The sequence below is a fragment of the Lytechinus pictus genome, unplaced genomic scaffold (genome assembly GCF_037042905.1).
Source record: "Lytechinus pictus isolate F3 Inbred unplaced genomic scaffold, Lp3.0 scaffold_19, whole genome shotgun sequence".
In the NCBI taxonomy this organism is placed as follows: domain Eukaryota; kingdom Metazoa; phylum Echinodermata; class Echinoidea; order Temnopleuroida; family Toxopneustidae; genus Lytechinus; species Lytechinus pictus.
In genome coordinates, this window is record NW_026974140.1 from 11,588,901 (window position 1) to 11,610,529 (window position 21,629).

The window sequence follows — 21,629 nt, forward strand, 5'->3', positions numbered from 1 at the left end:
CAATCTTAAAATCACATATTTTTTATGGATGAATTATTTAATATGTGTGTGCTTTCATTTGATATACAATATCAATCAGTATTACTCATTTCACAAAAGAAATTCCAGGTGTTTAAGTTATATTGTGTTCAGAATATTGTAGTGATAAAGAGAAAGATGAATTGAAAAGCTAATTTCAGATGGATGGTGCTCCAGTTTATGAATTTGAATTGCAAGTTGCCGTCAGAGTTGGATATAATCAAGGTTCTTCCTCTTATTAGCGCTATTTAGGGATTGGAAATCTGGGATGAATAGTGCAAATCTTTGAAGTAATGTGTTTTAATGAGTCAATTATGATATATACAGCATCCTCTGTGAATATATTTCATTTTTAAAATAAGAAGAGCCCATTCCATAAAGAGTTACAACCATTGGAACTACCATAGGCCCCAGGTCTTTCCTTTTTTACTTCTTGTCTGACACTTTCTTAATGCTGGTTGCTCGTCATACTCATTGTTTCAAAGTGCCTTTTTTCTCATCAATAGCCATTGAAAAAAATCATGACGTGTTACTATATGAAGCAACCAAATAGATGGTATTCATATTACTTATAAGAAAAAAAACGTCATTCAGGTATGGCAAAGACCCTTGGTTGAATTTTTGTTAAATACATATACATTGTATATGCCTTGGAGGTTTCAATAAGTATTACTCTTTCAAGATAAGAAATATGCCATATTATTTAAGTTACAAGTTACTTTTCCTAAATTGAATCTTGTGGGATGAATATTTGACTTCTTGAAGGCCGACTTACACAAGTTTACGTGTGCTTCTAGTTCATAAGCATAAGTACTGAACATGTATGGTTTTGTAATCTGATGCATGGATTTAGTTCTTAGATTGACGTATCCCCAACATTTTCATAATTACAGGTGAGCAGTAAAGATGAGGATTTTCTTGATCTGTCTGTAGATGTGGAGCAGAACACATCAATAACACATTGTTTAAGGTAAGTGATGTGATAATGATTCTCAAGAAAAAAATTGTATGGTGTTTTTCGTCGAGGATAGAAGTGTCTTACAGTACGCTAGTATCTCAGTCAATTTCAAGTGCACTACAACCACTCCATATAAATAGTTCTTTTCTTAGCTGTTGGATGATAGCAATGACAAAGTTATATGAAACTTCTTTCACAGTGGATAATTTTTACACTTTCCTGTGAAATGATAAGAGAGTCTGATACTTCAACAGAAGTAGATGGATTCAAATTGTAGCAATTATTTCAAAAAAATTCTTGATATAGTCTGTATTTTTTTAATTAAAGAAAATGAACAGATTGATATTATTTCATTTGAAAAGTCTTTATTTTTAAATCAGTTTTTAATGAAGAGGAATAATAAATAATATATTTTAATAAGTCTTTGTTCTTACATGTAGGTCAGTTTATATGGCGAATAATCTGAAGTATGTTTTGTGGGTGTAGCTACTGGAATATGAAACAATCATATGCATAATTTCAGATATTTCTCAATGCTTAAGCAAGCTTTATAGCAACAAAGCTCAGAAAAGTTCTTTTTATGTTAGCATGATTTGTTTCTATGTATGTACACTCCATTAAAAAAATGTTGCAAAATCTTGTTGCACAATATCTGAATGAGGCTTTGTTAAGTATTTGAGTACATATGAGATCACAAAACTTGAAATCACAAAATTCAAGTACAAAATTAGTGACTGAAATCAGTATTAAAGCACATGAAAGTTCAACTGATTGGCGAATAAAACCATTTCATGTATAAATGCCCAATTAATATAGATACAGGTAGATATAGGTACCCGTCCTGACTCAGTCCGTACTAGCAGGGAGAAGCTCTGGATGAGACGACTTCGCACCACCCAACCTCATGGCCTGAACATCCAAGAGGGGAACGACTGATTTTTCTTTCCTATCCACTTTCAATTTATATATACATATAATTTTTCCCCTCAGCTCTTTTGAATAGTTACATTATAGTTTCTTACTCTACTTTCCTCCCATATCTCATACAAGCTCAGCTCCAATTTTTCCTTCCTTATTCAGGCGATATAATAATTATTATATATATATATATATATATATTTGTTTTTTCTCCACTCACCTCTTTTAGATTTACCACATTTGCTTATTTACATGTATACTATGGTTTCTTCATAATACACCCCCTCTCTTCTATATTTGCTTTTACCTTTTTAGGCAATTTGCTTCCTCTTTTTCACATATACAGATTTTTTTTCTTTCCTACTATATAGTCTTATGTTTTTTCCCGTCACACCTAGCGGATTACCATATCAGTTACACCATATGTGTATATATTTATATATTTTTTCATATACATTTCTTTTTTGGATATATTTATATACATATCACTTATAGATACATATTTACACTTACCTTCTTCTCTTAGTTTGTTTAATGCTTTATCATATATACTTATATGTCTTTTGCACATTATCAGTTGTTCCCCATTCTTTTTCTTCTTTTTTCCCCCCACTCTTATGCACCAGTTTATTAAGCCTTTCTTTGTAACCTGTTTGACCCACCTCTCACTAATTCTCTAGTTATTCATCCCTCTATCACTGTTTTGTTCCAGATCCTGTTTGATGTTGCCTGCCTCATTATCTTAATCCCTCTTGGCCTTACTTACACTAACTTCCCTTTGTGTCTGCCTACTCCTTTTCTTTCATCCCCTTCACTAACCTGATTGGTCTTCTCTACTCACTAATGCCCCTTTTGTCTCCTTGTTTCTAGTGTTGCTGTAGCTTGTTTGTGGTCTATATTATGGTTGTTCCACTTTATGTTTGTCATTTTGCCTCCGACGAAGATTCTGCTAGGATCGAAAGCTTAGGCCCCTCTTTGACTTTACAATTAATATAGATTTATATTAGATTTTAACTCATGTTGTAGCAAAACATCATCTTTATTCTTGGTTTCAAAGATGTGTTTTGTTTTTGTAAAATCCTATTTTAAACAAGGCACAGTTTTGTTTTATAAGAAAAAAATGTGTTACATATAGAAAGATTACTAATCATAGTTACCAATACATTTTTATTTTGTTTATGCTAACAGGGGTTTCAGCAATACAGAAACATTATGCCATGAATACAAATACTACTGTGAGACGTGTTGTAGTAAACAAGAAGCACAAAAGAGGTGAGTTTATTTGGTTTCTTGTATGTTTCTTTCAAATCTAAACATTCAAAAGGGTGCTTCACTCTGACTTAATTTGGCTTTGAATGAAAATATTGAACTTCAAGCAATATATTGAAAAGTTCAAAATTAGAATTGAAGTAAAATATGATTTCCCAAAATAATGAATTTGGCTGTGTCCTAGGGCATGGAGTGATGATAGGGATGAGTGCCTGAATATTCTTCATTTAGCTAGTTATCAATGGCAGGTTACTGTTATAAGCTACTGAAATCCTGCAATTTGATTGGCCAAGAGCTTATTGATCTAAGATTTCTGGTGTAACAAGTGTTATACATTTAGATCAGGGCGGTGATGTGAACAAGTTTTGTGTAAAATTATTTTCCCATAGGGATTTATACAATTTCAGGCCTAATCTGCGGTTGGGCCTAGCTAGTTTTGAAATTCTCCTATTTTATTAAATGATTGTTTGCTAGTAACCTTTACTTGTTGATTTTTTGTTATTTCAGAATGCAAGTAAAGAAGCTTCCTCAACTATTAGCGCTGCACTTAAAACGGTTCAAGTACATGGAACAATCACATAGATATACCAAACTTTCCTACCGAGTTGTGTTTCCTTTAGAGCTAAGATTAATGAATACGGTATGTATAAAGTCATTGCTTAAAACTCATAAGCCTTTCAAATGAAACATGCTTTAATTCAACATTTACTTAGATGTTTTCATTTGGTCTTGTTTTGTGTTTTGTTTTTGTTGCCTTTTTCTTTGTGAGGATCAACAATCTTAATGTTTAATGCAGTTATTTTGTTATATTTTAAATTTATACACACACATTTACGCTTCATTTCATTCATTAATTCAAAGCTTGTTTTAGTATATATACATGTATCAATTGATCATTGTTATTTCTGGTTGTATTCATCTCTGTATTATTGAACATTGTTTGTTATGTACCAGTATGTTTTTGATGAAATAGAAATAAAGACTGTATTAACATATTTTAGAGGATTCTTTGGCACAAAATATGGATTTGAAAATGTTATTAGTGTGCCTTTGAGGTATTTAGGGTACATTTGATACTATGATAGTTATGTCTGTCCTATTTTTTTTTTACAGAGTGACGATGCAGAGGCACCTGATAAGCTGTATGATCTTGTTTCAGTTGTTGTGCACTGTGGAAGGTAAGGTTGATTTGGTGATATAACCCTTGATAAACATTTATGCTGACCCTTTGCTTACTGGAACTGGGTGCTCCCTATATAAATTCTATTGGAATTAAAAATTTCAGTATTCAAAGGTTAATGTCTAATATCTTCTAACTTGTGGAAAGTCAGCACCAGGCTGACTAAGTGAGCAGACCCAAGAAGGTTAAAGCTGCATACTTGATACTTGATGTAGTAATCCCTTTGGCAGCTCATACAGAAGCTATACTGGGATGATGAATAAAGTGAGCCACTGGAAGGAGTGTCATGAAGTGCAGAAATGGTGATGGATAGACATAGCAATTTTGTATATACAGTAAAACATGCTATGCTGAGTGCAAGTAAAACCAAGCTTTTGACTTAAAATCATATGGGATCCAACAGGGGGCTGCATCATTCTGATGGCAGGGAGAACAGCCTCCTTGAAACTGGACATTCCTTTGGTGTTGACAGCTGAGCTGGGTAGGTTGTTCCAGTTCCTTATCGTTCTTGGATAGAACGAGAACTTGAAGGGGTCGACTGTGGCTTCAAGAGTGATGTACTTCAAGTTGTGATCATGTCTTGTAAAAAATGTTGCTGGGGTGACGATAGGTGGAAGAGTTATGAAGACATGATGGTAGTGGACTTTGTGAAAAAGGGTACATTGGGCAAAAACAGGATTATTGATTTGTATCTCATTCAAAGAGTGCTCATTAGATGATGCTCTTTTACTGGTTTCTTAGCTTCATCTTATGTATAACATTTCAGAACTCTGAATATATAAATGATTGTCGTACAAAGTGCTTGTTTTATGAGGATCAAACGATGCAACACCTTATGGTCTGCCCCCTACTACCAAAGCTGTGCACTGCCAAAGATGATGTTTGTTTTTCTAGTAAACCTGTTAATCTTGTATTTGGTTGTTCCTGTACAAAGCCTATGGGAGTGATAACATTCATTAGTTACTATCTGAATCTGTTTTATATTCCTATTCTTATTGTACAGTGGGCCAAATAGGGGCCATTATATCACCATTGTGAAGAGCTTTGGTTTTTGGCTTCTCTTCGATGATGACATGGTAGAGGTAAGAGCAGTAGGATAGGTGTGACGTGGTGGTGATGGTGGTGGAGTGATGAGGATGATGCTGCTGCTAATGATGATGATGAGGGTGATAATGATGATGAGGAGTAGGAGAAGGATAGTGGTGGTGGTGATAATGATGATGAGGAGGAGGAGGATTGTGATGATGATGATGATGATGATGATGATGATGATGATGATGATGATGATGATGATGACGATGACGATGATGATGATGACGATGATGACGATGATGGCGATGATGACGATGATGATGATGATGATGATGATGGTAATGATGATAATGATGGCATTGATAATGGAAATGAGGAGGGGGGATGATGATCATGATCATGATCAGGGCTAAAGAATGTTGATGAGGAGGGGGATTTTGTATCTCTGACCATGAAAATCACCTTCTCTTCATATGAATGTAATGATAATTTGACTTATAGTATATTCCTGACAATTATGCTTAGTTTGAAGATTGTTAATAAGTACTCAATGGTGTGACTCCTGGGCATGTGCTGTGAAAATTAGTTTGTGTTATTCATTACCTGATGGCCCACACTAATGAATTTTCCCAATGTGCTCTCTTTCCCCTTTTCCCATGAAGAAAATTGAAGTCTCAAGTATCGAGGAATTCTACGGTCTAGCCACGGAGGTGCAAAAGAACTCTGATTCAGGATACATTCTCTTCTACCAGGCAAGAGACGTTTAGAGAACAGACAATGAGAATGGTTAAAAGACCAAATGATGTTGAGTAGTTTGTCCCAAGGAAGATTGTTGATGGAAGGAAACCTCCATTAAAACTACAGTTGCCAAACCTCTTCAAGATGTTTGGTATGTTTATCATAGCTTTGTGTGTAGCCAAGCCATGCGACACCTCCCTGATGTTACCCTTAGATTTCTTATTGATGGAGAGGAGAGGAGATGAGAGTGCTCAACTAACCACTGTCAGCATTATAGACCAGGAGAACATATATCCGTGTGTTTGCTGCTCTCTACAGTTGACCAGGGAGAGCATTGAGGATATGTGGAAAGGGCATCATCACATGAATATAAAAGAAAATGGAATCTAAAAGTATGATGATATTATCAGTTTGATTTTTACCTGTTCTACAATTTTCTGAGGTAGTTCTCACCATAGTAATTTGTATTTAATAATTAAAAAAAAAACATACTGAATTACATAGATAACGACTTATCAGCAAAGATATAAAGATCACCCTTGAATTATTTGTTGTATGTTTTTTGTAATATGTTACAAGTGATAATAATCTAGTCTCAGGAGCAGTCTTTTTGTATATTGAATTACCCTTTGCTTTAAAACGAAAGTTCACTAACATGAAAATGCTGTTTATTGTATTATTTTTTCCGTCGGCTTTTTATATTTCGTTTTGGGCGCTAGCAAAATAAGATACATTAGTTATAATGATCATCATTTTGGAAATAAGAATATTGACATTTGACAATGATTACATGAAATTGTGTACTTTTAATATATATATATTTATATATGTACATGTGATGTGAATGGACTATTTCTCATTCAACAAGTATGTATATATTTATGGAATTTTTCAGCCATTTTAGAATGCAGACTGGCTGTATGTAATTTACTATATTATGTACATAATGTCTATATCACAGAACTATTTTGTGGTAGAAAGTAACAAAAAATGCTATAAATAAAAAATTAAGAAAAAATAAATATTCAGATATGCTATTATATTCCTTTAAGGTTCCATTTGCAGATACTTTAGTCAAATCAATGGGATTTTAAACTTAGTGCCATTTGTTTTAATCTCATAGAGATTTTCTTTTCATCCTTAGTTTGATAGCCAAGAAGTATGTGATAGAATATGTTGCAGTTATTAATCTCTTTTTGTTTGCAATATATGTGTATATTTATAACAGCCACCACTTTGGTAGTACTATTGGATAGTTATTATTTTGAGTGAAAGAAATAATCCAGAATCATGATGTACATGTACTGTAATGTGTGACTTAAATTTTGCTCTAAGCCCTGATATATGTTCTTTGTTCCCTTGATATCTCTTATGGCTTTATAAATTCATTGTTCAAAATATTGTTGAAAAATAATGATAAAAAAACACTCAACAAAGCAGATAGGTGAAAGTTTGAACAAAGTTGGACCAACAATAGAAAGTTCAAGAAGGCTTTCAAAATTTTTAATTCCTCTACTTTATGAAGATGACAAAAGGGTGAACATGCACGGATCCAGAGTCAGAATTTTACGGGTGCGATTTCATCCGGATGATATGACCCCCCAAAAAAAGAAAAAAAGATAAAAAGGTTATCACTCCCAAATGAAGGGTATTTCATCCCTCAAAAATTTGACGAGCCAAAAAAAAAAATGTAAAGTTACGAGAATCTGCACATGGGTTTTACCCATAACAATGATAACAATATTTTTCTTTAATGATGACATGTAACAAAATATTCTCTCTAACCCTAACCCTTCATGAAACACCCACTTGAACTTTTATTTAATACGTGTAATTGTATTATTATCTTTTATTGATAATTACTCTCATCATCTTTTCTCAGACTTATGAGTAACTTAATATACACCAGGAGCCTGTAACACAGCTTAACAATGATCATAGAACATTTTTTTAACGATTTTAATTGCATTGATTACAATTTACAATCAATCTTAAAAATCAAGCGTAATTCAATTGTTAACTTTTATGTTACGGTCCCAGGAGTTGTTTAGGGGTATATTTTTAATTGATTTAGTTAAGCCGTACATTCACTTTTCAAAACATTTTGTTTTCTAAAGAACATGCTTATTATCATGAGGGAGCCATAGACTGTGTATGGACAGATAAGCTACTTTCTCAGCATAATGCATACTCAGATTTTGTACTTGACTTTCTGATTTTAATTTTTCTTTCTGTTAATCCGTCTCGATGTTTCCTAAGTACTTTATCTTTGTCATGAGCATCTTGAAGATTACAAACATTATCACCTCATTTTCAATTAGGTCATTGCAACAGCTTTGCTTTTTAGCAAGACCTAGAAACATATTGGGCTACTGATTGTTATTGTAATAAAGTCATCTATCGTACAAATGATCATGAAAGCAGTATTGGTGAACGTTGCTCGAACAATATGTTTTGTTATTAGTCATGGTAGACATCCTTAAGTACAAAAATGTTTAGTAGGTGTTTGTGAGGTGTCTCGTGTGATGACCCTGTCACAAAGAAAGCACTTTTATTTCACTCTTGGGTCTCCACTTGTATACCAGTATAGATGGTCCGATGGTCAACTACACCAGTGTTTTCCCCTTACTCTCAGAAGCTACCCATTCAGAATTATAAGATACAATCTGTAATGTTTTATAGATTAGACTGTTTTTGGTATTATATGCTACCTTAACAAATCCTTGTTCCAATAATTAATATTTTAGAACACATGTACACCCTTTGTTGTTTTAAATGTAAGTTTTTATTACAAGACCACAGTTTTCTGCTTGTTGAAACAGAAAAAAAGTATTTCAGTGCTTAATTATTCCTCCTTATTATCTTTTCATGTTTAAATGATCTATAACAATGCACAGTAAACCATATTTGGGTCTACAAAGTATTATGTATTGGCTTATCATAGTTTTGGAATGATCATGCTTTACGCAGCAATCACTTCTAATGTTATAATTCATAACATGGGGTTGTATTGAGACCGAACAGATTACTCATGTATATTCAGAGACATATTCTTTTTTTTTTCATTTCAGCTTACAAAGATCCAGTTTGTAAGAAATATTAGATATACTTGTTTGTATGAAATGCCACCCATTACCTGGTAATGGCATTAACCATTTCTCAAACTGAATACATGAGTAGGAAGTTCAGTGACCTGTGTTTAGATTGTTTTTCAAAAAGTTCATTGACCTGTTGATGCTCCACAGTAGTGCCTCTTGTGCATTGTATTCAGTTTCTTAATGATAGCTGTAAGTTTGTGTATTACACAGCCAAACTAGTACAGTATGCAAGGATTATAAAAAGAATGTGGATGTTCTTTCCCTCCTGTGTTGGGGAGATAATTAGTGTTGACTAAGAAAATTTATATATTGAATTATAAAAAGATTAAATAAATATTTCAGTATATGCAAATTAAAAAGAAAAATTGTACTGGTTGAAATTTATGAGTGATTGAGTGTTCATTATATGTATGTACTTTAATTGTGAAGGATGCTGAAGCATGTTGATGATAATTTTCAAGTAGCATTTTTAGAAATGTACTTGTTTTAATATCCAAATTTGTGTTTTTCTTAATCCAAAAGGGAAATAAAAGAGTATTTGCATATTGTACCGGTAGTTCTGATGGCAAAGTTGTGTGTGAGAGGGAGAGTGAGGAGGAAAGAGAGAGGGAGAGAAAGCAAAGCGAGCAAGAAAGAGATCATTAAAGGAGAATGAAACCCTTGAAACCAGCTGAATCCATATCAAAGAGAAAAATCAAAGAAACATATTGTTGAAAGTTTGAGGAAGATTGAATGAATAATAAGAAAGTTATGAGCATTTGAATATTGAGATCACTAATGCCATGTAGATCCTCCCATTGGCAATGCGACCAAGATCTGTGATGTCACACACGTACAACTCCCTCATTACTTTAGTACTTATTTCACTTATATTCTCACTTTTATAGAGTCTATCACAAGGTGAGGTGTTCTCTTTATGAGAGGACAAGTACAGAGGTTTCACAAAATTATATCAATGATGAATCGTTTGTCATATGATTAGAATGAGCAAAAAGAGATGTTTTGGGGTACATTTTCAGTGTCCAAAAGGGGAGAGTTGTCCAGTTTTGGACACTGAAAATGTACCCCAAAACATCTCTTTTTGCTCATTCTAATCATATGACAAACGATTCATCAATGATATAATGTTGTGAAACCTCTGTACTTGTCCTCTCATAAAGAGAACACCTCACCTTGTGATAGGCTCTATAAAAGTGAGAATATAAGTGAAATAAGTACTAAAGTAATGAGGGAGTTGTACGTGTGTGACATCACAGATCTTGGTCGCATTGCCAATGGGAGGATCTACATGGCATTAGTGATCTCAATATTCAAATGCTCATAACTTTCTTATTATTCATTCAATCTTCCTCAAACTTTCAACAATATGTTTCTTTGATTTTTCTCTTTTATATGGATTCAGCTGGGTTCAAGGGTTTCATTCTCCTTTAATCTTAATAACGTTTCTTATATCGCAGAAGAAAGGGATTGTAGGGCTTCCCATCTTGGAAAATACTTTCTTAAAGAAAAGTAACCTTCACCTAAAGAAAGTAAACATTGTACACACAGTAAATTTTTTTTTGTTTTTCGTAGAAGATGAAAAAGTTATTTTTTCATGCAACTTTCCCATGATCCTGCCTAACATTAAACAAAACAACACTGATGATTTTTGTTATTTTTACAAAATCTCAAATAATTTTTCTTTTTCATTCCAGTAATAGTGGGGTTTCATATGATGAGCCAATCTATTTCATTAATTCATATATAAAATCAGATGGGGGGGGGGGGGGGGGGGGTCTACGGTCAACCCTATGAAGAATTTTCTGAGCAAGCTAATGAAGGTGGTGAACTTTGTTGAAATCATTGTTCTTTCCTGACAACCCACCCCCCCCCTCACAAAAGGGAAAACAAATGTGTATGAATTTACGTGGAAAAGTTCCGTGAGAATTTTTCGTCAGCCCTTATTCATTTATCAATTGAAATTAATTGATTCATTTATTTCTCTCTATATTTCTTTTTATTTTGTTTGCAATTTATTATCTTTCTAATCCTACTTTATTTATCTACTTATTCATGTACTTATTGATTTGTTTATGTATCTATTTATTTATGTATTTGTTTATTTATATATTTAATTAACTATTTATCGTATCGTATTTTTTCTATTTATCATTTTAACGGGAATAAACCAAAAGGATGTACATTATTTCAAAAATAATCTCTAAACCTGTATAATGATGGTTGTAGAGGGCGTGTTAAAATTACACGTTTTTTATTGTTTTTCTGATTAGCGGAATTGGAAAGAGAGGAAGCCAAAATATAAAAAAATGAATACATTATTATCCAGAGCAAACACGATATTTGCCTTTACGCTGAGTATATTGGCAGCACTGACATTCATGTGTTTTCTAACAACTGTAGGCTTGGACACAAAGAAAGATGTCAAAATTACAACGGTGAAACATTCAGTGTAAGTAAAGGCTAAAGCAGCTGTTTTCACTTCGGTCCCACGCATCGACATTTTTGTAGACTTGTAATTTATTCATTCATTCATTACTGGAATTGGGATAGTCTTAGTCTCTTAGACAGCTGGCAGCCGTCTGTAGGCCTACTCAATTATTAATGGATGCTTCTTAGCTGAATGCAGGTTTAAGCCTCTGTATTTAATCTAAATTCTTCCTCCGGAATAGGCCTAGGCCTACTGCCTTTTTCTTAAAAAAGGGAACTTACTTACCGTACTTACTTAGTCTTAGAGTTAGACTTAGTAAATAAATTATAGGGCCTAGACTAGTTAATAAGTTATATTGTTAGACCAAAAAGCTTCAGAAGTTCAGTCTCTAAGTATGATGGGGTGTCCAAACTTCGCGCACATTTCAAAAATATTCATTAGGCTTAATTTTGTTCACAAAATATTCATAATTTATACAAAACCAATTCAAGAAATAGTTACCACATTGACGGCAAGATCGTAAACTATAAGATCATGGACGAAAATGTAAAGTAGGTCAAGGGGTTTCGCCGGTATCGCGATCTCAAAATTCTATTCCGATCGGCGAATGTGGGCTGTGCTGGAAAACCGTTCAGAAAAAGTGTGACCTAACTTCGCGCACCAAAGCTTTTGTGGAGATTTAAACAAAAAATCAAGCTCAAAATGTGAAATATATATATCAGATTGATGGCAAAATGCTATGGAATCGGTTAGTACCACATTTAACTCACATTTTTTATGATTTCTGCTTGCAAAATGGTGATATCGTGATGCTTGTTGATTTCTTCAAAACGGGCGCTAGCGATGACAAATTTGCCGATCTTTTGCCAATATTTTCATGAATACTGAACTCATCCTAAAGAAATTTACATTATAGGGTAATTTTTGGTCGCTTTTCACGTTGATGATGTCAGATTTTAAGGATATTGGCTAGTTTTTTAGATAATGACCGCTCGCGAAGTATGGACACGCGCGAAGTTTGGACACACTGCCATACTTGTGCCGTCTGTTTCGTTGAGGAGTTTTTAACATTTTAATTTTTTTTTATTTCTCGTGCACAGACAGCTCGCGATTGTGCAGCCGCCATTGGGGGTTAAAAATGCAAAATCTCCCCGATGGGGCTCATCAATTTTTGTCTTTATTTTATAAAAACAAAAAAGAACTGGACCAAAATAATGATAGGGTCTAAACGTTTTGGCCTGAAATGCACCAAAATGGGGAAAAGTAAACATAAAAGGAACAAAAAATAGTGACTTAATTCGGCTGAAGCGCAACTCCCACTTCCCTGGTTTATCGGAACATAAACGTATGGCCATACAGGTCGAGATCGAGTTAGAACTTCGGTCTCTGTAATTGGTGAGTGGAGCCAACGGAGTTCAGCAGAACAACCAATATAACAGAGACCGAAGCTTTTGGTCTACGCTCTCTGTTGACAGAGTCAGACTCAGAGAGGCACTGGTCCGAAAATTGGGATTGTCCCAGAAAACAAAGATATCCTCAGACATAAACCAAGACAATTCATGTCTTGATAAATTGAGATTGTCCTTGTTTATGAGGACTGTTTTTTTTTTCTTCACTTACCCTTGCGGGACATAGATGGCAATTACAAGAATTGAGAGTGCGCAAAATAAATTCAGTGACCTCAACTTTCCCCAGTTCATCGTCTATTTTTCATGACTTGCTGTCTTCCAATAATCTTGTTATGAAACCTGATATGTTTACATTGACTACATGTAGCGTACTTTAGGGAGGCAGCATAGCTCAGTCATTAGAGCACATGTTTCGGATAAGATTGTAGATCTCAACGTGAGGGGTTCAAGTCCCGCTCATGCCGAAACGCGTCTAACAAAAAATCTGATGCTATAGCAGTGTGTGTTCATGCCTCACCACTGTATTCAGTGCAGGTGTGAATGCAGTTGGAAAACACTCCGTCCATCGGAAAGGACGCAAATGTTGGTCCCGTGTATAGGAGAGTCATAACCTATGCACGTTAAAACCAATACACTATTTGTCAAACAGAAGGGTGGTCACCCGGTGTATTGCACCTGCCGGTCCCGGTAAAATTAAGGTCGAGTCAATCTTGACGTTCATATGCCATAATCAATATAATGATTGTGGGCATTAACGGAAAGACAAGACAAGACTTGATTGGTGTCAGCACTTGACGAGAGAATGAACTATCCTAGATTTCTTGTGTGGAGAAATCTTTCATAACCGAGACAGTCCCTGTAAACTGGGACGATCCCAATTTTTCTGACCACCACCTCTACTGCTTATATTGGTTGTTCCGCTGAACTTAGTTGGCTCCACTCACCAATTACAGAGACCAAATATACCAGGGAAGTGGGAGTTGCACGATAGCCAAAGTATGTCACTGTTTTTTTTTCCTTCTAAAGTTTATTTTTTCCCCGTTTTGGTGCATTTCAGACCAATACAGAATATTACTTCTGCTATCGGTGCAGTACTTTTTATCTAAATGTGTTTTTATAACCTAAAAATCAAAAGATCCCCGCTGGGGAGTTTTTGTATTGCAAACCCCCTAATGGTGGCTGCACGATCGCGAGCCGTCTGTGTACGAGGAGAAATAAAAGAAATGTTTAAAAACTCCTGGAAACAGACGGCTGCCAGCTATCTAGATCAGTAGATGATATGATTGTTTTAAAGTTAATTCCATTTCCAATTCCAGTGCCGTCAGCCATTGGCAGTGAGTGAGCTCTTCAAATTTGAACTTGAAGTTGGAAATGTCATGGCAGTGAGTTGCAGCCCAGGAATTGTCACTGAGGTTAACGGTTTCTTATAAAATTTATTTATTGAAATGGTGGTTGATAACTTTTTTACTATTTGAAGTCCAGAGTTAGGCCAATCCAAGAGGCATTTCAGTGTCGCTAAACGTGAGGTTACTTTCCAGACCCTTGTCGTCATTTCTTCTTTTGATCAATTGCGCTTTGCAAGGTCTTGAAGACTATTTTCCCACTGGCTGATGGTACATTTTAACCTTGTAAATATGTACTGATAACCATTCAAAATGTTTTAACAAATTATGATTATCAAGATCTGATTTTGGGAGGCAAAATTTTACACCTACAGGTGGAATTCTGATAATTCAACCTAGGTTTAACATTTTCCTGTTCCCATTTCATGACTCAGTTGATTATATGACAAATTTTCAAAGCTCAGGATAAAAATAATTTTTTATTTGAAAATGAGTCAACAACTTGAACTGGCGCTACAGAAAAGTGTGGTCTAAGTTTACCCAGGGGGGTGTTTCACAAAGATTTAAGTATGACTTAGAGTCGCACTTAAATACTGAGTTGCGTACGGTATAAAAGGCTTGATCGCATTGGTCAGATCGTGTCATGAGGACGCGCACTACTGCATGTCTATCAATAAGATTGCGCGTTGCATATCATGTACGCATTGGTATTTAAGTGCGACTTAAGTCATACTAAAATCTTTGTGAAACACCCCCCAGGTCTAACCAAACAATGGCTATCAGAATAGATCTAGCATTTTACAAAGAAAAGACAGATTTTGATAATCTGTTCTAGCGAACAGAGAGGAAAAATTTGCTGATGGTTATGTGGCTTACTTGACTTTTTTTTCCAATGAAAGCAGTTGCACAATCGATATGCTAATCGACATTAAGGTCAAGTTTTCTGGCTGGTCGTTAACATACAAAAATTCAAAAGTAAAGTCAGAATGTAAAGAAGGTTTTGATATGTTCTTTAGTAGATCTATGTGCTTTTGGCACATAGATCACCATGATTGCTAGTTTACTTTGGAGTGCAAAATGTATTCAGAATTCAGAACCCCTTATTTTATTTTGTTGCATGAATGCTCTTTTTTTTTTTTTTTTAGATTCAAGGAGCTATATTTAACCCAAGTTGTATCCCTTTTATTCTTTGCAGGAGGCACACATATACACAGTATGGTGAGAATGCAGATCTTGGAGGGTTTTACTTTGACCTTCAAGCCAATTTAGATCCTCTATTCAACTGGAACACCAAACAGCTTTTCATCTATCTAACTGCAGAGTATGAGACCAATCAAAATGTAAGAGAGTGAAATATGAATCCAAATCTGTTTCAAATTCTTTGACTCGCTAAGTATTTTCAGGTATTCCTTTTGTAAAGTACAATTTAAGGACTAATTCATTTCCCAAAGGCACCAATGAAAAATCTATGATGAAAGTTTCCTTTGTCTAAACAAGTTTTATTTAAAAGAGCAAGATGGCCTAAAATTTCCATCAAAAGTAAAAAATCTGTTTACATCTCAAATTTTGTCATTTGTAGATAATTTGTTTCCCTTATTCAATAATCATGGTAAAATTGCATCTTCAGGACTTTCATTCAAATATAAATTCCTCTTCAATCCAAATTTTATTTCATCTTAAAGATTAATGAATGCACAAGGTCTTAAGATGTATCTGACTCGAACATAATTAAATTGATTGGTTAAAGAAAAAAAAGTGAAAGGGGAGATTTTATGTCATATTAATTCATTCAGATGAATTTTGGAAGATGTATTAATTTGTAATATAAAGAGTCGTAAATTATCTTGTTAAAATAGGTAATTAAAGTTTTTATATAATTTTGTGTTCTTTCATTTCATACAGTCATTGTTAAATATGACCTTGATAACACTGAATGTGTCGTGTTTCAAGTCTCTATACACACCAGTATATTCTTTGTTATTTTATTAGAAACTGAATCAAGTGGTTATTTGGGACAAGATCATCAAGAGGACATCAAATGCTAATATCAATTTCAACAGGATACAACCTAAATATCCTTTCTTTGATGATGGTCATGGATTAAAGTGAGTATATGATATCAGTAAAACTTGGTGAAAGTGATTGTTTAGCTGGGAACAAAGTGTTGAATTAAAGCAATATTATCATCAGCTTTCATGGGATGTTTGATATCTGTCAAGGAATTATCCTACTCTGGATGAAAAGAGTATCATGACAAAGGTCACTATGTATGTTCTAATAATCATTATCTCACTCTCAGTAGCCAAAAATACTTGTTCCGAGGTGAAGAATGTCTTTCACTGGTACAGTGAGTTAGGTAGCTCAAGTTATTTCTGATCTTTTCACAAGTATAGGGGTCATAAAATTACAATCTTCTCCCCATAAAAAAAAGATTAGATATCTTTAAAATGAGAATCTATTTCAAGTTTAAAGTTGTGTGAAAAAAACCGAGAAAGATCAAAGTACTAGATTGGTGAAAGTTTGAGCAAAATCATGCAATTAATAGGAAAGTTATGAATCTTTAAAAGTTTGTATGAAAAGATTTACTGGTACTCAAAATATTTTTCTCTTAAAAAACTTTCAGTCAGTATTATTTTTTATGCTTCTGCCCACTGATCAATGGTTCTGAAAGCATTATAATTTCAGTTGTCCATCTATCCATCCCTCCATCCCATCTCCTCTCATGAAAGTCAAAGAATTGTTTGATGGATCTACTCCAAGTAAAGATATGGGAGTGAATGATTACCTGATTATATTTTTTTGAAAGGGATCAATGGTTGAAGATAAGAGGTCATTATATGCAATGAAAAATCATGTTCTTATGATAGCTGAAGAACTGTTATTCAAACTTGGTTCATGTACAGTATCCATGGTTGAGGGATATTGATCTGGGCCCTGTAACAGAAAGGTTAGCGATTAATCACGACTTTGAAAGAAAAATTCAGATTGGTTCCTTGTCAGTTTACTGAGCAAAATGCACATGCAGCAATGATCTCGATAGGCCATTTCATTTGGCGATTAATCGCTAGTCTTTGTGTTACGGGCCCTGATTAGATTTTGGGGTTACAAGGTCAAAGATCAAGATCATTGTATATCTTGTGTTCCTGGGATCTCACTGCTACTTCTACTGATCAATCTGTATTCTGCCCTGCACTTGGGATGTATTGTTCAGTTTAATGTTTCTTTCATTCTCTCTTAAGACACATACTTTACAGGAAGAAGTTGTCAACTCTTAACAAAAAATAAGCCTCTTATTGTAATCAATATCGATGGTGCATATATTATTAAGTGTAAAAATTGGTTATGATCTTGATCTTCAACATTCAATGATGGTCATTACAGGTATGCTGGGGGGGGGGCACTCAAATTATATTTTGATGGGGGTGTGCCTCGGCGAAACCCTGAAATGGGGGTCTAAGGAACTGACAACAAGGGTAAAATATGGGGTCTTCGGAACTAGATATGTACCGGGTGGTATGAAAATCGGTCTACGGAACAGGATCGCGGCACTGTAGGAACGGTGCATGCTAGCGCTGTGCATGTATGTGTGGGCGCTAGCCATGCATGGAACTACCAGCGGCTATTTATGGAGGGAGTTGTTAAGCCTTGCATGCATCTCTAGCATGTGGTACTTGCGCTGGATAATTTTGGAAGGGCTGGGGAACTGAGCTCTTTTGTAAAGGGGGAGGAGGGGTCTTGCTAGCGGGACGGGGTAGCTTCTGAACGGACCTTTTGTCATTCAGAGTTTCTAGAGAACTGAAAAAGGGGGTCATCAAAGCGGCACGTTCCCATACCACCACTATGTGACTGCCCCCCCCCCCCCCCCCCCCCCCGGGTGTGCTCATTAGCTTGATTAGCTGATTTCTTACTGTCTTCTTCTATTTTTGCAGGAACAACCAAAACATAACCCTGACACTATCATGGAACATCATTCCCAATGCTGGCCTTCTCCCTAGAGTTTACGGTAATGGTAAAGATGTGTTTGCATTCCCCAGTGAATATACAACACATAGGATATAGAATGTAGTTAGTAAGTACTAAGTAGGGTTGTTTTTTTTGTCGGGTGCCAGCTAACTCAGCACTTGAGATAATTCGGCCCATGTCGAAAAATTAGGTGCCGAGTTGTCCAACATGGGAGTGCTATTTTGTTGACAAATGTTTGTATTGAATACAAATTGATTGCTAAATTGTCTGATATGCTTAAATTAATTTGTTATATTTTAATATCAATCTTACCATACATGTAGGGTTAGGTTTTACGATGGACAAGTGGGCACCCAATTTTTTCAGTGGGGCCGAGTTGTTTAAGTGCTGAGTTGACCTGCACCTGTTTTGGGGGGTTTTTTTCTTTTTTTTTATGTCATCACGTTTGTGGTGCTCTATTCTGTGTATAACATTAGTCACCAATGAACTTTGAACTGACACCACAATATCTCTATGAAACTCTTGCCTTTGAGGGAATGGCATATGTCTGTTGTTTATCAAGTATTGGTGTCGTTCTTGTGACTAGAATACAAGTAAATCTGGGGAACTTTTCACAAAGCATCTGAGAAATATGCTCTCAGCCATTAAGCTACAAGGATTATAGTAGCTTATAACAATTGTCAGAGAAAATCTGAGACATTTCATGAAAAGCAATCTCCCCAGTACATGTCTTTTAGAATTTAGAGTTTTGCAGAAACATATTTGTGAAAGGTTACGTGACTCAAACTTTTGTAATTTAGGAATTTTCTAGTAATTATGGAGATCATTTCAGAGGATTTCTTTAGCATTTTTGTGAATTATTGTCATTGAATTTCACCTCTATCATTTGGTTTTATTTTCAGAAAATTGTTTTGATTGAATCCATTAAAATTGACCTTTATTGTAATTTTGAAAATAGATCAGTTCTCAAAGTCAAATTTTCCATGGTAAAGGGATAGGAATATGGTAGTGACCATCTTGGTTTTAATTACCATAATAGTGTTAGTTCAATGAAATAGATTGCTGAGGAAATCAGGTATGGCAGCTAGAGAATGAAATTATGTATGGTACATTGTATTTTCTCATTATTGAAAAATTGTATGTGTATCAAGCACATCCCTGTATTGTCACACAAACAGATGTTTGTACGGGTTTTGGATTTGTTCCATTTTTTAAAGAAAGTAATGTTCGGGACACAAATACCTTTACAAACATCGTACGAACAATTTTAATACATAGCAATAAATGGTATGGAATCATTCGTACAGTGTTCTTAAAGGTATTTGTGACCATAGCATAATAAGATTTTGATTCTAATTGAAATGATGTTTCAGTATGTGACTATAACATACATTGTATAATATTCCTGTCATTTGTACTGTTATGAAAAAAATGTATACAAACTGCACTGGCTATAGAAAACACATTGATAAAAAATGACAGCATATACTGTACATGGACAGGCTGTGGAATTATTTAAAATCTACAGCACAAGCATTGTAATTTGCCATGAAAGGTGACAATTTGAATTACATTTGTGGGTACTTTATCGTTTGATTTTGTTGAACATGTTCAATTTAATGTCTTCTTTCTTGACTCCCTTTTGTGTATTTTTTTCAGTTTGAAATTGATGTGACATGGCCTGAGACACGATTGTTAATTTATGTTGATTATTTATTAATAGCTGTGTGGAAATGAGGAAGAGTACATGTAGTTATTTCTACATGTACACATAGCTGGTTAGATGCAGTCTATTCATATTAATTTTGTAAACTCTCAGTAATTATTCTTCAATAAATAAATCATTTAAGATTTCATTATTTATATTATAATAACACATGTTAAAACTTGTTAACGTTTGTCTTCATGAAGTTAGAAATCCACCTTGCACAAGTTGAATCATATTGGAGTTTTCTTATAAATTTTTCTTTGTACAAGGAACCGGCAGCAAGCAAATAGCTTTGTAGCTTTTTTATTGTTCTGCAAATTTTGCAGAGTTAGAAGTACAGTAGTGTCTTTTTCTTTAGATTGAGACCAAGTATTTGCTTCTGTGAGAAATGGTCTTTTCTAACACATGTAGATTTCTGATTAAAATTGTTGGTGCAGCAAAAATACACCCATGGTGTATTTTGTAAAAGTTAAGGATTGTATGGCTTCATTTGTAGACATTTTATCTGTCATTGAAGCAAATCAATGATATATTAAAATTATGCCTACATTTGGACTTGTTATAGAGTATTTCATGATGAAGTATATGAATGAATAACTTTAGACAAGTATCTTTGATGTCTTTCTCTCACTTTTATTGTAGATTTGGTAGCATTTTAAATTCATGTTTCAGATTTTGTCAGTGTTACTTCTTTTTGCCTCTTGTGTCAGCTCATCTGTAATTTGAGATTAGTCAAACATCTGCTTCTTGAACTTATTATATGTGGTGTCATAAATAAAACTAAAAAATGTGTGATACACCCAATGTGAAGGCAGGTTAGCACATGGGCATTCTTTCATACTTCTATATAGCGCCATCTGTTGTTCACCCTATGTGTCACCATCAGCCCTTGTCATTATCCAGATTAATGCGAAGAAAAAAATAATTGAATTCAACATTTACTCTTCATGACTGTGGATTGTTGTCACCTGACAAATTACTCAGTGTAGAACAATTAAGATGGAAAGATAATGAACTTAAATTATAATCACAGAGGGTGTAGTCTAGCTCATCAAAGTTGAACATACCATCTGATATGATTAGGGTTGATAGATTGGACCAATAACGAAGGGCCAAAGAAATTTAATTTATTTTAAGAGGATCAAACCATTAACAATTAGTAAATCACGCTGTATGCACTTGTATACATGTTTGTATTGACTTTTGGGTTGTTTTTTTTTATTTCATTTATCAAAGGTAATAGAATATGACTGTTACACGTATGCACCATACTGTGGGTCTTGATAAATGTAACATGACCATGAGTAGTATTTATTATCAGCAAATCGGTGACATTTGTTTGATTCTTATCTACGTGATATAATGTCTTGCTTTCTCACAATATTTTTTTCCTTCCCACACTTTTTATGCGGTTACTGCATTGTTAAGAATTTCTAATAAAGTGCAAATATATTATGTTGTACAATATACATTAGGTTACTTCTTTCACTTTCTTTGTTGCATTTCCAAATATGGCAAATTTAATATCTTTAATCCCTGCAAAAATACAAAGTACAATTCTAATTCT

General features: G+C 34.4%; 2 protein-coding genes across 2 annotated transcripts in view; both read left to right on the forward strand.

Annotated features, from left to right (window-relative positions):
- Positions 1-9,591, forward strand: part of LOC129260905 (ubiquitin carboxyl-terminal hydrolase 12-like) — a 28,628-nt gene extending 19,037 nt beyond the window's left edge. The window contains exons 6-11 of the mRNA XM_054898906.2: positions 912-988; positions 3,083-3,166; positions 3,671-3,803; positions 4,277-4,341; positions 5,347-5,425; positions 6,038-9,591. Coding sequence (XP_054754881.2) covers positions 912-988; positions 3,083-3,166; positions 3,671-3,803; positions 4,277-4,341; positions 5,347-5,425; positions 6,038-6,142 — 543 coding nt within the window. The 3' untranslated portion in view covers positions 6,143-9,591. The remainder of the gene's footprint in view (positions 1-911; positions 989-3,082; positions 3,167-3,670; positions 3,804-4,276; positions 4,342-5,346; positions 5,426-6,037) is intronic.
- Positions 9,592-10,969: 1,378 nt separating this feature from the next.
- Positions 10,970-21,531, forward strand: LOC129260660 (signal peptidase complex subunit 3-like). The gene is made up of 4 exons (XM_064114585.1): positions 10,970-11,660; positions 15,587-15,731; positions 16,381-16,496; positions 18,321-21,531. Exons 1-4 carry the CDS (start codon positions 11,518-11,520, stop codon positions 18,448-18,450), a joined length of 534 nt encoding a protein of 177 aa, XP_063970655.1. The 5' UTR covers positions 10,970-11,517; the 3' UTR covers positions 18,451-21,531.
- The last annotated feature ends 98 nt before the right edge of the window (positions 21,532-21,629 follow it).

Excerpts from the sequence above, each read along its gene's own strand:
- LOC129260660 (XM_064114585.1), top strand. The coding sequence starts at position 11,518 with ATGAATACATTATTATCCAGAGCAAACACGATATTTGCCTTTACGCTG. Across the intron at positions 15,732-16,380 it reads AGTATGAGACCAATCAAAAT|AAACTGAATCAAGTGGTTAT; the intron begins GTAAGAGAGTGA and ends TTATTTTATTAG. Across the intron at positions 16,497-18,320 it reads GATGATGGTCATGGATTAAA|GAACAACCAAAACATAACCC; the intron begins GTGAGTATATGA and ends CTATTTTTGCAG.